At 42.1% G+C, this 16,309-nt stretch overlaps 1 protein-coding gene across 1 annotated transcript in view; it reads right to left on the minus strand.

Moving 5' to 3' along the window:
• Positions 1-215: 215 nt before the first annotated feature.
• RRN3 (RRN3 homolog, RNA polymerase I transcription factor) overlaps positions 216-16,309 on the minus strand; it is a 28,922-nt gene continuing 12,828 nt past the window's right edge. The window contains exons 9-18 of the mRNA XM_014866323.3: positions 15,914-16,012; positions 13,892-13,984; positions 12,763-12,901; positions 11,424-11,554; positions 9,999-10,129; positions 8,892-9,076; positions 6,932-7,040; positions 4,260-4,412; positions 3,223-3,310; positions 216-2,099 (exon numbers count right to left, since the gene is read on the minus strand). Coding sequence (XP_014721809.1) covers positions 1,938-2,099; positions 3,223-3,310; positions 4,260-4,412; positions 6,932-7,040; positions 8,892-9,076; positions 9,999-10,129; positions 11,424-11,554; positions 12,763-12,901; positions 13,892-13,984; positions 15,914-16,012 — 1,290 coding nt within the window. The 3' untranslated portion in view covers positions 216-1,937. The remainder of the gene's footprint in view (positions 2,100-3,222; positions 3,311-4,259; positions 4,413-6,931; positions 7,041-8,891; positions 9,077-9,998; positions 10,130-11,423; positions 11,555-12,762; positions 12,902-13,891; positions 13,985-15,913; positions 16,013-16,309) is intronic.

The raw sequence follows: 16,309 nt of genomic DNA on the forward strand, positions 1-16,309 counted from the left end.
GCTCTCGGCAGGGTGTGATCGAGGAGGGTCCTGACGCCTCATACGCACCTGGAAGCTGTTCTCATCACCAACAAGCAATTCAGTTTCGAGCAGTTGCTATCAACCTGGCAAGGTTTTCGCCTCTTTCGTAGTCAAGTCTCAGCTGCAGTTTTCTGTTGCAATACAGTGCTTTAACACAGTGGATCGGTAAAAACCACACAGAAATCAAAAGGCCATCTATGTGAGAAGCCTCTTTATTGTAACTCCCTTTACTGGCATAAGACCAATAGTTCCAGATTAACCATGTCATTGTTTTATTTTCACAATGGATATTTTTCCCCTCAAATTCCTTTGAAATTAAAGACTTATTTGTAAATACATCCTTCTACATTAAAACTACTTCCCAACCCACAGAGACCCCACTTACCATTAACTCCTATGGACACGTTTTTCAGTTACTCATTTTATCCAATGTACAACAATCCCACCTTTTTGTCAACAGTTAAAAAAACAAAGAACCTAAAGGTTCTAAAATGACTTTTCACCAAGTCAGCAAAAGAAAATCATCAATATCCAAAACTTTTTAATGCAATAAAATTTCGATTTTCAAAAAACATCTTTGCAGACTGAAATTCAACCTCTACATTGCCACCAATATAACCACACAGGAGCATACAAAGTCCTGGGAAAGAGAAAATATTTCATTACAAAATACTTAGGATCAAGAAAATACTGCTTGCCTTTAAATAAAGAATAGGAAAAATGGCATAAATATGTTGAAGGATGTCCATTTTCACGAGTAACAAAAAAGTACCCAAGTAAGGAATGAAACTAAAATACACATGAGCTTCAAAAGACTCTAGCAGTGCTTGCACAAATGTGATAAAGCGAGGTTGTTTAGACTCCTCTCTGTGTTTGGTTATAAAAATACAAAAAGAGCCTCGCCGCGAGCATTTCACTGGCTGAAATCATGACACGGACAGCCAGCAGACAGAGACGACAGCTGCAGCCTCGGCCTACTATTGCCAGCAAAACCATTCCACCAAATAACCTAAAATTCCCCTCACCTCCCGTTTGGACAAAGCAGTTCTCAAAACGACCAACTGGTTTTAAAAAAGAAAAAACCCAGTGCAGCATTCCACTGCAGACGAGCAGTACCCACTCTCACAGCACTCTCAGGAGCCTCAGGGGAAAGGCCGTATGCTGTTTTTTACAGAAGTCCAACCCCCTTCTGGGTCAGTGTGAATTACATTCACCTGGAATTCCACTTGTCTTTTAAATCCATTTTTACACTCACAAGTGATGATTTGTCTGATTTTGTTTCCCTAAATCCTCTCTCTCCTCCCTCCAGGCTTTTACTGGTCTCTGAAGTCCCTGGAGATCTCCTTCAGTGCCAGCTCCGACCTTCAGCATCCGGGACCAGCTCTGGCCATCTCCCCACGATCCTCCAATCTTCTCTGCACTCCACCACTGAAATCCCCACACACATAGACAGTCACAGCACAGGGTAAACAATGTACCCAAAATAAACTCATTCGAAAAACTTTAAATAGTGTCCTAGAGGGTTTTTCACTCAAAAGAAATCATATCAACAAAGTCCAGTGAATATGGCTCTGACAAAAGCCCACGTTAAAAATGCAATCTGTTAAAATAGACTGTTGCCGATAGAAATTTCACAACAATGATGTCAAAAAGCTGTAACACACACAAGAGTATACAGTAAATAAAGAAGCCGAGCCTCTGACATTTATCATCCGCTGTAAAACATTGCACATGATATTCAGTCTTTCCTGTTGTCTGCACAGGAGCAAAAAAGAGAAAGAAACATCTGTTCAGGCACGAGAGCAGGTCTAAGTTGAAAGGAAGATGCCTGAGGCACGCCCTCGCTCTCGTTCAACACAGCGCTCCAACAGCACGACCCCTGGGCCTGAAGGGCACGACGGGGAGGGAGGTATGCCTCAATCACAGACCCTCGCGATCAGCGGGGACTGGTCCGGCAGGTATAAGACAGGTGGGGAGCCCACACTACTTGACGGACTTCGGAAATGTGTGTCGAAGGAGCTCGGTGTAATCCCAACTTCACCTTTCAAAAAATCATCATCTTCATCTTCCACCGTCTCCTGCATAAAGAACAGAGATTATTAATAAGATCACAAGTGGGGGTTTGAAAACCTTTCAAGAATTCCCTTCCTCAGGAATGTGCTACTTCTGGATGAAGGTGAAGAAATCACCTTAATTTCGAAAGCTCCCTCTGATGCCCACTTCTTTTTATGAGCCACCTACACAATTGCTGATGACACGTTACAACTATTTGTTTAAAGTCTGATTTTTTAAGATTTTAAGATCAAAGAAGGCAGGTAACAAGAAATGTCATTCTTGCTCATGTTATAACCCTTCTATGTAACACAGTGTGAATGAACGAATGAATGTGTGACGCTCCCCAAACGCAAGATATAAAGGAAAACATGAGTTTTCCAATGATTACTTATGAAAAAAGACAGGCACATTAACACTGACATCTATTGTGGAAATAAATGTGCCACAAAGAAATGACAGTGACATTTTTTATTATTGGATTCTGATTTTATTTTTTGGTAATAAATACATTTTTTTTGGTAAAAAACATTTTTTTGGAGCTGCCTGAGCTCCACCTGAAGCGCCCTTGGAGGGTGCGCTAAGGACCCGCATCTTTACCACCAATTCATGGAGATCTACAACATCAACACTAACTTCTAGGACAAGGAAATTTGAGAGAGTTACTTGGTGGTAATGATCCAGCAGTGAAGATCTAAACTTATTGAGCTGATTTTTAACTAACCTTCACTTCCCGAAGTCAGCATGGGTATGTCTGGTTTAAACAATTCACGAAAAAAACTAAAACTCAAGGCCAGCCCTGTGGCCTAGTGGTTAAGTTCGGTGCACTCTGCTGAGGCGGCCCGGGTTCAGTTCCCGGGTGTAGACCTACACCACTCATCAGTGACCAAGCTGTAGCAGCAACCTACATACAAACTAGAGGAAGATCAGCACAGATGTTAGCTCAGGGTTAATCTTCCTCAGCAAAAAAAAAACAGAAACAGAAAACCTCCTTTTGTAAGAAGAACGTAATAACCTGAGCTGGGAATTCTGTAAAGACAGAATGAATGCCACGTACAGGTTTTTAAGTGTAACACTGCATTTACTATTTTACTGTGATCCACAACCACAGAAGAGATTCTTAGGAAGTGTGCTCAGTCACAAATTTACCTTTTTAATGGGTTTCTTAAACTCTTGAAGCTCTTCTGCACTCACGTCTTCCCATATCTGATAAATAGGATCAATGAATTTCTTGGACCTGTCAACAAAGATCACATTTCAAAATCAAGGTAACTCTGCAGCAAAGGTCAGAACATATTTAGCTCTTTTCTCATAAGACCCATTACCCAAAACGAAGAAGTGAAAGCAATGGCTCAAATAAGCATCACAAAATCCATTATGTAAGTCCTGTAATTAAGTGGCTCACTCTTTGTTGTAAGAGTTCATCGCTCATAGTGGTGGACTGTTACACCTACTACTTCTCATCTTTTCATGTTCAAGTGAAATTATTCCTCAACTGTGCAAAGATGACAATGAGTTATAACATGTCCAAATAAAAGCAAAAGTAGATTATTCTGGATCTTCCTTTTTTATATTCCTACAGCAATTTACTAAAAACAAGTATGGGAAAAAAGACCAATCTGGTTTTAGTCACCCAAGACTTGGGGGATCAGATAATCCCAAACTGCTGTGTTGCTAGTGAGGAAGTGTAATGAGCAAAACCCTATACGAATGCAACACTGAGACTGGGCTGGCGGTTCTTCAGAATTACCCACCCAGATAAACCACTTGGTTTTTGTTTATCCTATGCAACAGTATGGGTGTGGTCTCTAGAGGAAGGAACAAGTCACTTGGCAGAAATTCATGAGCCAAGAAATGGCAGCATCCTTCCCATTCAGGCACCTCTACCCACTTGCCCTTGTATGTTTAAACCAACAGGTTTAAGGAAAAATGAAAAACACTTGGTATCCATCTGGGTTCCCACTGAAGTAAAGATGTGCAAACCCCAGTGCACCTCGGACGCTCGGGAGCCTCGAACAGGAATTCTCTACTTTCAGCTTGTGAAACATGCAAGATCGTGAGACTCTACTAAACGGCCAGGAAGGGCCACTCATGACAAGGAAATCCTAAACTCCCATCTTGGCAAAAGCAAATACACATCACATTTAAATTCGCCACCGAAAGGCCAAGTGTCTCAGAGCACCCACCTCTTAAGCACACAAGGATCGAAGGGGAAGAAGGTGTCGAGTGGGTTTGTGCAGGTGTGCACCGAGTCCCCTCCAGCTGTGCTCCTGACGACCGGCAGCATCTGGCGATTGTTCCTCTCGATGATGGTGTAGCAGAAGACCAGCTGGTACTTACTGCAGGACAGCAAAACCAACAGGGATGCAGGTGTTAACATGCGGGATTGCTCTGCATGGACGTGCCCGCTCACGGGTGCCAACTACACTGACCACACAGATACAGCCAGACACGACAAGCACAAGGAAAAAGAACATAAAGCAGAAAGTAATGTTTTTAGGGTGGGTAGAGTTCTCTGGGCCTACAATGTACAAGTTCGCTAAGGAGAAAGAAAATGTGGCCATCACTCTAAGAATATGAACATGAGCTTGGATTAATAGGCTCACTAAAAATGTGTTCAAGGTACAACTCTTTCACTTTGCAAAATCATACAGCTGTCTTTACTTCTTTATTTTCACTGTTTGTAAGAGAATTAGTGGGTTAGTGAAAAGGATTTACTGAGAGAGAACAGTGGCTGTTGATGGAGAGACAGCTGCTGGAATGAGGACTGCACTGCGGGAGGGACAAGGGGCTGACTGAGTCACGGTCTCAGCAAACGGTACAGAAAGCAACAGGCATAGTGAGTGAAGAGTTAAACAGACAGAAGAACTCATAGCAAAAAACAACAGGACCATGCTATCATTTTTCTGGTGGTTACGTCCCTCCATATGACTTAATGACCTTAAAAATCATTCAGGGGACCACTTCTTTGAGACGAGGATGTAGCTCACTTCTGCCGACTCTCTACCTTCCACCCTCCCTCCCATAGTATTCCTGCAGCGATTTATTCTCAGGGTCTCAGGTCACTATTGCCATTTTAAGCAACATATGTCTCTCTTTGTTCCATTAGCCAAGGATCACATTTGACTCCTTACTCCTGCCAGGAGGGTAAACTGGCAAAACCAAACTGGAGAACAGTTTGCACTATCTGCCAAAATTGAAGGGCTGCATCTCCCACGACCCAGCAACAGCACTTCTGGGTATGTCACAAGGAGCATGTGCCTGTACACACACCAGGACACACATACGACAATGTTCCCACTACTGAAAAACTATCACAGCTTCAATCCCAAAAAAGAATAGACCAAAAAAAAAAAAAGAAATTAAACATTGCGTGGCAGTTAAAATCAAAATCCAGCTGTATGAGTCAGTACAACTTTCGTAACCATTAAATAAGCAAAAGCAGCAGCTACAGAATGATACAGGAATTCCCTGGCACAGACTTGACTTCCATCTCTTGCTCCGAGCCTCAGATCTTACTGCTAACCTCCGCTGCTACACCAACCGCAAACCTACAGCCTCTCTGACCATTCTGCCCATCAGCTGCAGCCCTCTTCTCCCGCCCCAAGGATATTTCAGGGGCTGGCCCCGTGGCCGAGTGGTTAAGTTCACGCGCTCCACTGCAGGCGGCCCAGTGTTTCGTTGGTTCGAATCCTGGGCGCAGACATGGCACTGCTCATCAAACCACGCTGAGGCAGCGTCCCACATGCCACAACTAGAAGGACCCACAATGAAGAATATACAACTATGTACTGGGGGGGCTTTGGGGAGAAAAAGGAAAAAAATAAAATCTTTAAAAAAAAACCCCAAATATTATAAAGAATATTCCAGGGGGCAGCGGTCTCTTCTTTGCTTTATCCATCCTTTGTCTTCCAGCTGCTTCCTAACCGCCAGCAATGTGCTGGAACCTTCCACTCACTAAATGCTGTAACTTGTTGATTCCTTTTCTTAAATCTTCATTATCATTTTTGAGATCTCAAGAGAGATCGACTACCTTGAACTAGATGCCCAGCAAAGGAAAAATAAGGTTGCTGAATGAGAGCAACAAGCCGTCTAAAGAGAACTGAGGAATAAAAAAGGAATTCTTTTTGTCATCTAATAGAACAGACTTATGTGTTGAAGATTTTAAGCTATGACCCTACCCTGAATATCCTGATTAAATGCCCAAGTTCTCCAATTCATTTTCTACATGAGACAGAATCAGCAAACGCCTACGAAGGAGCCAGACTGCCTGCATTCAAATCCTAGCTCCGCCACAGTCTAGCTATGACCTCACACAAGTCATTTAATCTCTCTGGGCCTCCATCTCCTCATTGATACACAGGGGTTAATAATACAGTCAGAAGATTGTGTGAAGACTGAATCTGACGTAAAGTGCTGGGAGCAGCGCCAGGACACGGCAAACAGCGTGCATCTGCAGCAGTTCCGAGGTCTGAGCTCACACAGTCCTTCATGAGACCAGTCTCCTATTGCTGGATGTTACCTCATGCCCGGTCTATTTTTATTACTATTACAGGAGTCACCCTAATAAACATTTTGGTTTGTACCTCTCAGCTTACTAGCTGCCTTACTTAATTTCAATGTCCCCAGGCCTCCCTCTTGGGATGAAAAGTAACAGCAATTTCCGGTGTCACCAAAGGATAAAATCAACAGCTTCATGCAGTGTTTCCTGCAAGTACTGAGTTATTTGTTTTTAAGCATTTTATTGTTGTTAATTTTCTTGATTAATATTACAGAAATTTAATGGAATTCTACAATACTAACATTAACATAAATTTACTTTTAAATAACTTCCATCAATAAAGCACAAATAACCTACCTTGTGATTGCGGCGAAAAAGTTAACTACGGAGGGCAGGCAAATCTTCAGAGGATTTAGCTGACTCATTACTATGCGTTCAAAATTCAGACTTTGAAGATACCGCAAACCTTTGATTAAAAAACAAAGGACTTTTAAAATGTACAAACGTAACAGCCTAAGATCTCTTTTTAAAGCACAGATTATTTCACTCATTAAAAAAGATTTTAAAAAGTTATTTGCAGAAATGCTTTAAATGAGTAGGTGGTCACACAACGCAGAGCCAGAAGAATGTCACTTAGCCGCATTCGTTTGTGACTAAGCCAGCTTTTCTAAAGACAACAGTTTTTTCTCCTTAAAGGCCAGGAAGTAAGTGCACACTCCTAGTGGGCTATAAGCTTGGGTAGGAATTTGGAATTCAGATACACGTAAGCTCAGCATATGCTAAATTTACAGAGAAGAACCAAGGCCATATGATCTGACTTCAGCTAAGGCTCATGAAATCATTATCAAGAAGCTCAGGCAACAGAGGGAGCGCCCGTTCCCTAGAGGCAGGAACTGTATGGTGTGGAGTGTCACCTTCCTGAATTCCAAATATATATTCGTGCTATACACGTCTATATGCAAGGAACACTTGCACGTCTTAAATGATCAGTGAAGTCGAGCATCTTTGTCAAGTGCACGTTAGTTGTTTGTATTTCACTTTTTTTACAAGGAAACTATAGGGGTAGAAGGAAAAATTAGACACAACTGTCCTGAAACTAATAAATATAATTCTCTCCTGTATTAGTAAAAGACACCATACTTATTTTAAGAGGAAAGCAGAATAATTTGTTTTTTAAATATATTTTCTTAAAAGGAGATTCTCTGATGTGCATTTTGATAAACGTGACTAAAAATGGGATGCTTACAAGAAACGTATCCTCTTTAAACAAGCAAGACTCTTACCCTTCATTTATACAAAGAACAGCAGAGACTTTACTTATCTTGTGATGAGACCCTGTCCTACCACCAGTGCATACAACTAATTTTAAGCCCCACATCTTTCTAGAAATATATGGGATACAGTAAATACATACATTGCAACATATACAAATTTCACTGTAGAGGTGTGCTGATTTTGACCCTGAGAAGACACTAGGCAGTGTCTGGAGACAGTTTTAGTTGTCACAACAGAGGGTGGGTAGAGGGTAAGGGATGCTGCTAACCATCCTTCAATGCACAGAACAGCCCCCCAAACAAAGGATTATCCAGCCCAAAATGTCAGTGCAGAGGTTGAGAACACTGGTTCAGAGGAAATAGCCTTTGAATTATTTCATGAAAATTTGAATTACTCATGAAAATAAACAATTTAAATTGACTTAACTGAGGCTGTTCTTGGGGATTATCTTCAACTAAAATACACTAACCTAATAAACAAGCTTCCTTTGGTAGATGTAAATTATAAACAACTCTGCGAAACTAGCAAAACTGAAAACCGGTAAATAAACCCAAGACTTTAGAGAAAGGAGCTAAGTGTTAGGATCACAAGCTCTAGAGTCATCCTCACCTGGCTTCAGTCTCTAATCTTGCCAACAAATTACTTCCCGGTGCTTTGGTATCATCTGTAAAGTGGGAATGACACCTGCCCTCACCAGGCTCTTCCAAGGACAAGAAAGGGCACACAGGGAGCTCTGAGCACAGACGGCGCTGGCACCACACAGTGCTCAGCCACACCTCTGAAGAGCACCTTCACACTTTCAAATGCCACCCTTCCAAGCGGAGGCTCTCAAAGTCCAATCCAGCAAGGTTAAATAGGAGGCTCGGGGGGTTTTTAGGGGACTATGACCTGCTTGAAAGTATTTGTAAGTTTGAGTGCACGTGCAGTTTTCTGAATCCATAGTTTTCATCAAATTCTCAAAAAGGTAATGAGTCTCCATTCTAAAGGGTAACCTGTACTCAAGGAAAATCCAGTTCACACCCACCAACCCCACATCACTGACCTTCCTTCAGGTTTCCACTTAAAAGCTGCTTGTGCCTAAACACAAAAGTGTAGAACACAGCTTGGCAGGCTGAATAAAATGGTCCGTGGAGAGCGACATCACAAAACGCCTTTGTTCCCGAATCCTGGTTATTAAGGTATATGTGCAGCCAGTTAACCAAAAGATCTAGGCATGACTTTACCGTGCTAGAGGAAAGAAAAATTCAAGTCAATTTTACTTGCTTCATAAAAAATTAGAGTGACAAAAACACACAACTGCCTCTCACTACAAATGAGGCAAAGTCAGTCCACAGGCTTCTTTATATATTACCCGTGGGCACAGAGCGGAAGCAAAGCGAGGAAGGAAAGAGACGGGCGGGTGGGCAGACAGCCTACCAATGACAGAGTGGGGCGCACAGGCCTTCTAGGAACAGGTGGCCCCCAAGAATGCCTGAAGTCCCAAGGGATGAAGGACAGTTTCTCCTCCTCAGCTTCTCTGATGGCCTCCCAGCCCTCTCAGGGGGATATGACCAAAGAACAAGGCACCAAGACCCCACAAGAGAAGACGGTCTGGCTGACTTCATTCCTAAGGGGATCTGACGAAGTCCTGCGGTCAGCCATTTAGGACAGAACCGCCAGACAGCTTTTAGTTGCTGGGGAAGGGTTTTTAACAGATCCTTGCCCAAAGAGATCTTCATGGATCACGAAGAAATAGGCCCAGAGCTGGCCTCCTAGACAGATCTTTCTATTACCTTTAAAAGGGTTTTTCTTCAGCTTTAACAGATACAATTGATTCGGAATGCAAATGAAAAATGACAAACCTATAAAAAGAACCAAAAGAGTATACAACACTACACTATCCACGAAGACAAACAGATCTTCATGTTCAAGTGCAACTAAACAGAAGACAAAAGCTTTGCCTGTGAGGTCTTCTATCTAAAAAGGGAGACGTATTATTCTGAAATTGCCTCTTGGAAATATAAACATCTTGCACAGGGTAGGGGAACAGATTTTTTTCACTTTAAAGACAGACCAAAAAAATGAGGCAGATACTTCTCTGACTTGAGACAATGCTATAATCTTTTTAAAGCAGGATATGAAAAAGCACTTGAAAAATTAGGTTACTTACATAAGAGGAACAAATTTAGCTCTTGCCAAAAAGCTTCCAATATAATTTCCAGCAGCTTGCCTGATGATGGCAGGATTATTTGGATCTTGCAATTTTTTCCAGAGATGTTCCAAAAACGCTTCTGCAAATCCCTATAAAAAGAGAAGGTGTCGGTCTGATCTTTTTTAATGCTTAAGATATCCTGGCTACCAGAATCCTCCTAAGATTTTAACCCACCAATATGGGAAAGTTCTAGTATCTTAGTTCTCCTGCTAGATAAATAATGAATACAGTTATCCTGGTTCTTATTTTTAAAATACCTTGAGACAATAATATTAAAAACAAAAGGTGGGGGCCGGCCCAGTGGCGCAGCAGTTAAGTTCGCACGTTCTGCTTCAGTGGCCCAGGGTTCGAAGGTTTGGATCCTGGGTGTGGACATGGCACCACTTGGCAAGCCATGCTGTGGCAGGCATCCCACATACAAAGTGGGGGAGGTTGGGCATGGATGTTAGCTCAGGGCTAATCTTCCTCAAAAATAAAAATAAAAAAACAAACAAAAGGCATCCCCCACGGTTAAATAATCCGATGGATGCTGAAACTAGCAGAGCATCAAAACCACGCCCACAAACACAGGAGGCTCGTAACAGGGCTTTGGAACCCCTATTTTAAAAGCTCTGCAAGTGATTCCGAGGCTGAGCCAGAACCGGAAACCAGGGATAATCCACTCACACGGGAACCCCTTCTGCAGCCCCTCTGAGTGCAAAGTGTCCTTCCAGTCTTTGACTGCACGTTTTGAGCTTAACCAGAAACAGAAATAGAGATTAAAGCATGGGTGGTGTTTGACTAATTGTGCTAAGCATGGAAAACCGACTAGGCTTTTAACGAAGGACACAACCTTCAACTTCTCAAAGAAGCTCTTTTCCAAAGCTGGTCACACACACTTTGGGGCAGACGGAGTCTAACCTTCTTACCCACGAGCAACACACGCCTGACTGTTCTAGAAATCATCGCAAAGGAGAAGAGTCTTCTGCATTTTTTTTCTTTCAAAATAGAAAGCCAAAGCCTAAAGTTTTAAAACTCTGGATTAAAAAGTTGGTTTGGGCTAGTTAGGATCAACTGAGAGAAAATAAAGGAAATAAACAGTTAACTATCCCATATGAGATTTTAAGACAAAGGCCTGAATTAAAGGGAAGGGCACCACCTAGCGGACCAAACGCAGGATGACGTTCTCAGAGCGCCTGGCTGAGCCCATGGGCAGCAGCAATGGGCGCTGCTCCTTCCACCAGTTGAGAAGGACACGCATTTCATTAGGGGCACTAGTAAAACGAGCTCAAGAAAAAGAAAGACCTCCTGGTCTCCCTGATATACTCTCCCCGCTCCCAGTTTTTAAGGGAAAGTTGTGGGCAAGAACGAAATGGGCTAAGCTAACGTTAACGACATACTCACCAGTTTAAAGCTACAGAGGTAAAACATGAAAAACTGTACGTGGCAGGAGGCGTGGGTGGGCAAGAGGAGTTTGTCAAAAATGGTTATGAGATCTCGATATAAATCCTTTGTTTTGTTGTTATCAATCTTACCTACAGAGAAAATGTGGCACTTCAGTTTTATAAATACATTATTTTTAAGCTACCAGTTTCATTTACCAAATTCTTAAAAAGAAAAATACCATTAAGAAACGACATCCTCCACTGAGATAGGATTAAATGTCATTTTCATTTTGCAGAGATTTTACTTTTTAAGTATAATAATCCAGCACTGGCCAGGACGCAGGCCCTCACCTGTAATGCCATAAACAGGAACTCTTCTAAAGGACAATTTTATAATTCACGCAGCAGAAGCCCTTTGATCCACTAATTCTACTGCTAGGAATTTACCACAAGGAAATAACTGAAGATGAGTGCACAAGGATGTTCATTACATTGCCATTTATAATGGCAAAAAAAGGGAGGAAAAAAATGAGACCAGTTAAATCCATATGATCAATAACAACTATTTTAGAAGAAAAGCAAATGGTAGGAGAAAATGTTCACAATAGGTGAAGGGGGAAGAATATGAAACACTACGCATAGTGTGACCCCCAAGTCCACTGAAAACCATACTCACACAGTAATACTAACAGAAAAGAAAAAACATATCAAAATGCTAATAATGATTTGCTGAAGAGGAGGAATGTGGCCATTTCAACTGTCTTTTTTATCCTTTCCTGTAATTTCCAAATTTTCTCTAATCAACATGTAGTGTTTTTATAACAGCAAAAAAGTTAAAATAGTAACACAGTCAACTCAGAATTAAGTTCTATTATTCTAAATGGCTGAGTTCCATTTTTAAATCTTAGCAATGTGAATGGAAAAAAATCTGTGTTTTCATGGCAAAGCCTCTAGACCGGAAGTCCCATGAGGGCAGCACGTCAATCTGTTCACTACAGTACCAAGACTTGGCACAACCACAGGACCAAGCCCCTCTAAAGTCAGTAACAACACCCAGCACCATGTCAACGTCTACTACGCCTTCTTCAATGTCTTGAACAACTTGAGCGTCATTTGATCTCCGGCTAAAACTGGCCAAACTCCACCAACAACTGAACCTGAATCCCAGTCCCGCCATTTCCGAGCTGCCACATGGGCAAGTAACTTGATCTCTCCAAACCTTTTTTTCCTTCGACCCAAAGTAGTGATTTTTACAGGGTTTCTCTCAGTACTAGATGATGTATGAAAATGCCCAGCACAGTCAGGTGCACTGTGGTGTTCAACAAACAGAAGCCACAGTGACGCTTATAGAGCGTTACCATCTACATAGCAGACATCCTTGATGTAGGACAGAAGCAGAGACAGCAGGATGTCCAGGCGCTCGGCTACAGGATGCACCATCTGATCAAGCCTTTCAGGATCAGCCTTTGTTTCATGCTCAGCTTCTTCGTCTTCATCCTTTGAAGACAAAAGTAAAAACTGACATTAAAAATTTAGTAAAAGGAGTTTGGTGGGAAAACTCTCAGAGGTAATTATTTCCTTTAAAAGATAAAACAAAGAGAATACACAGATGCCTTTCCAGGCAGGGGCCTCAACCAAAGGTGTGAATCAGAAGCACCTGTGGAGTTCAAAGCAGAGACTGAGAGCCCCAGCCTCAGCATTCTGATCCCCTTAGAGGGTGGTGGGCACTGTTGGTGCCAGGCCCCCCTGGCCAGGACAGGGTACCCATCCCCAGCTGCTGTGTCGGCTCCCAACAGCTCACAGCTGCCCCTCTCGTCCAGAGCACTGCCCTCAGCAGAATAGGAGCCAGAACTGCCCCTGCATTCCAACCAGCCCCAACCCCCAGAACCAATGACTGACTAACAAGGCGTCACAAGAGGCCACCTCCCTGGGCTCAAGCTGGGACCGACTCCAACTCACGGCGCAACTGATGCTCCAGAGTCCCTGGTAGGATCAGGCCGTAGCTACTTTCCAACTGACACCAAACTCCCGCTTAGTCCTTCCCCTGCCCGTTCCTGCTTCCTCACACCCTCTGTCTCAAGGGCACCTGGATTTCCATCTTGGGCTCTCCTCCCAGGGAACCCAACTTAAGACATGGCCCCGGGTAGAGAAATACTGCGTTAAGGTATACAACTTGTAAAATACAGAAACTAAACTGGTATGGTCTCCTATTTGTCACTCCCTCACACACAATATGTGGTTTACGAAAACATCTTAACTTCTAAGAATAAAAGTGAAACATACTTCACCGAACCCAAATTCAAAGCCTTGGAAATAAACCAACTCTACTAGGCAGAAAGGAACAAAGCAGCAAACTACTCAGTTAAGAAATCATTTCAGATTTGCTGAACTATTTTAACCCAAAGCTTTGAAAAAGATGAGAAGTCATTAGCTGTCTCTTCCACCCTCTGCATATGTCGATGTCTGTTTTCAGTAATAAATGCTGACCATGTTAAACAGTCCTTCTGTGGCATCTGTCCCACTACCAGTTTGAGCTGCTGTTTCCTCAGCATCTTCAATATCCTGCCGGGATGCATTCACCTACATTATAACAAAGAGAAAAAAAAGAATAAAAGCATTTAAAATACAACTATGCTATTTGGGGACTGGAAATTCATCTGATAAACAAACTTTAAAGGTGTCCAGATTAGCGACCTATATAGCACCATAACACAATACACGATTATAGTGCAAACCTTAAATTGATTTGAGTTATGAAGGAATTTACAAGATTTTTTTTTTCCTGGTGAGGAAGATTGGCCCTGAGCTAACATCTGTTGCCAATCTTCCTCTTTTTGCTTGAGGAAGATTGTTGCTGACCGAACATCTGTACCAATCTTCCTCTATTGTATGTGGGATGCTGCCACAGCATGTCTTGATGAGTGGTACATACGTCTGTGCCCAGAATTCAAACTGGCGAATGCTGGGCCGCCGAAGTGGAGTGCATGAACTTAACCACTACGCCACCAGGCTGGCCCATAAAAGATTATTATTTAAGCCCCTTTTACTACATACTTACATAAAATCTGTAAGAACTGTGATAGTTTCAACAAATTGAACATTTATTCCATCTCTTACTACGCACAAGACACTCACATACATGTTGTATAAGAAGCATATCATCAATGAACTGAGCAGAAAAAAGATGAAGTGCAAGCCCTATTTGAATTATTGAATATTTATTTTAGTATATAATGCTTTGAAAATCTTTAACATACTATTCACATCATGTCTTTCTTACTATCAGTGCATGACCTTCCTTCTAAACGTACTCTAACATGTTCCTTAAGTATGTATCAGAGAAAGATTGTACAAAGATTACGTATGCAGTTGGCCAGCGGTGTAGCTCCAAGTGAGCCATGTGCCAGCCTGCCCAACCTCCAGCTCCTCCTCGGCCTGCCTCACTGCATCCTTCTCCCCTACAGCACGTCACTGCTCTCCACCATCAACTCACATCTCCTCAGTCCACACACCTCAAGCTACCCCAATCCTAAAACATGCCTCTCACCTTATCCCCTCTTTACAACACCAACCCTCACCGAGGTCTCTAACAGCCCCACTTCCTAACCATCCATGCTCTCCTGAAACGCAGTCTCCCCCCTACAGTGACACGATAACAGACTACCTCCTAATCATCAAATGCAAGTGCTTTTGCTCTGCTCAGCCTCCTTAAAGACATCAGCAATATCTCATGCTGCTGACCAAACCCTTCCTTCTTCCAGATCCTCCCTGGGTATCCACACTCGTGGTTTTCCTCCGACTTGCGAATGCACTTCCTCTCCTGTCCTAAACTGCATCATTCCACAGGTTTGGTCTCAGTCCCCTACCTGCAGCTACAGCTGCATGGTATTTGCCATCTGGCTCCCCACCTGCACCTCAATCTGTCCAAAACGGAACTCATCTTCCAACTTCCTCCTCACTTTTCTTATTGTGGTTAACGGCAACACCAAGATTCTATTCCACAGGCAGCTACCTTTGAAAGACTCCTTTCCTCTACCCCCTACTTCTCCACTTCCAACCCAGTCTCAAGGACCAGTTCACCCTTTCTCCACACTGTCACTAGGAGCCACCACTTTCTTTCGCTCCCACTGCACCTTGTTGCAGGCCTCTTTAGAAAAAGGTATAAAGAATCTCAACACCACTTCCTTAGGAAGGCCTTCCTGACTCCGGTCTGCATCAGATTTCCTAGCTTATTATAATGCATGTGTTTCCATTCACAGCATTCACCAAAATGTAAACACACTTTCACATTTGTATGACTATCTACTTAACGCTTTGTTCCCCAACCACAAGGGATGGGACTATCTATAACCCCCAGCATGTCAACGGAGTTCAAGAAATCTTTAAAGAAATAAACGAAAGGTGGAATTGTGGATTCTTTTCCATTGCTGCTATTATTGCACATACTATGATAACTAAAATACTTAATAAATGAAAATCAAGGAGAAAACCAGATTATTAAATACTTACATCCAACTTGAGTAGCTTTTCAATAACAAGTTCTAGAATTTCATGCCTCAAGGTTGGAAAATACACACTAATTCTTAGTAAGTTATGAACATAACATTCCTAAAACATAAAAATATAAACATTTCAACAGAGAATAAATGTTTCATAATTATGTAAGCAAGACCTCAATTACACAATCTTTAGTTCAATTATTTAAATAGAAAAAACAGACTATTCAGCAACATAAAAACTATACTGTTCCTATATCCATACAATGTTTGGTATAATTATTCTAATTACCTCCAGTAAACTAAATTTGTAAGTTGCATACTTCTTTAGTGTTTTCTTTAAACAGGTTTGTTGAGATCTAATTCATATAAAATCTACCCATTGGAAGTGTACAGGTTAATGGTTTTT

The sequence above is a fragment of the Equus asinus genome, chromosome 14 (genome assembly GCF_041296235.1).
Source record: "Equus asinus isolate D_3611 breed Donkey chromosome 14, EquAss-T2T_v2, whole genome shotgun sequence".
Lineage (NCBI taxonomy): Eukaryota > Metazoa > Chordata > Mammalia > Perissodactyla > Equidae > Equus > Equus asinus.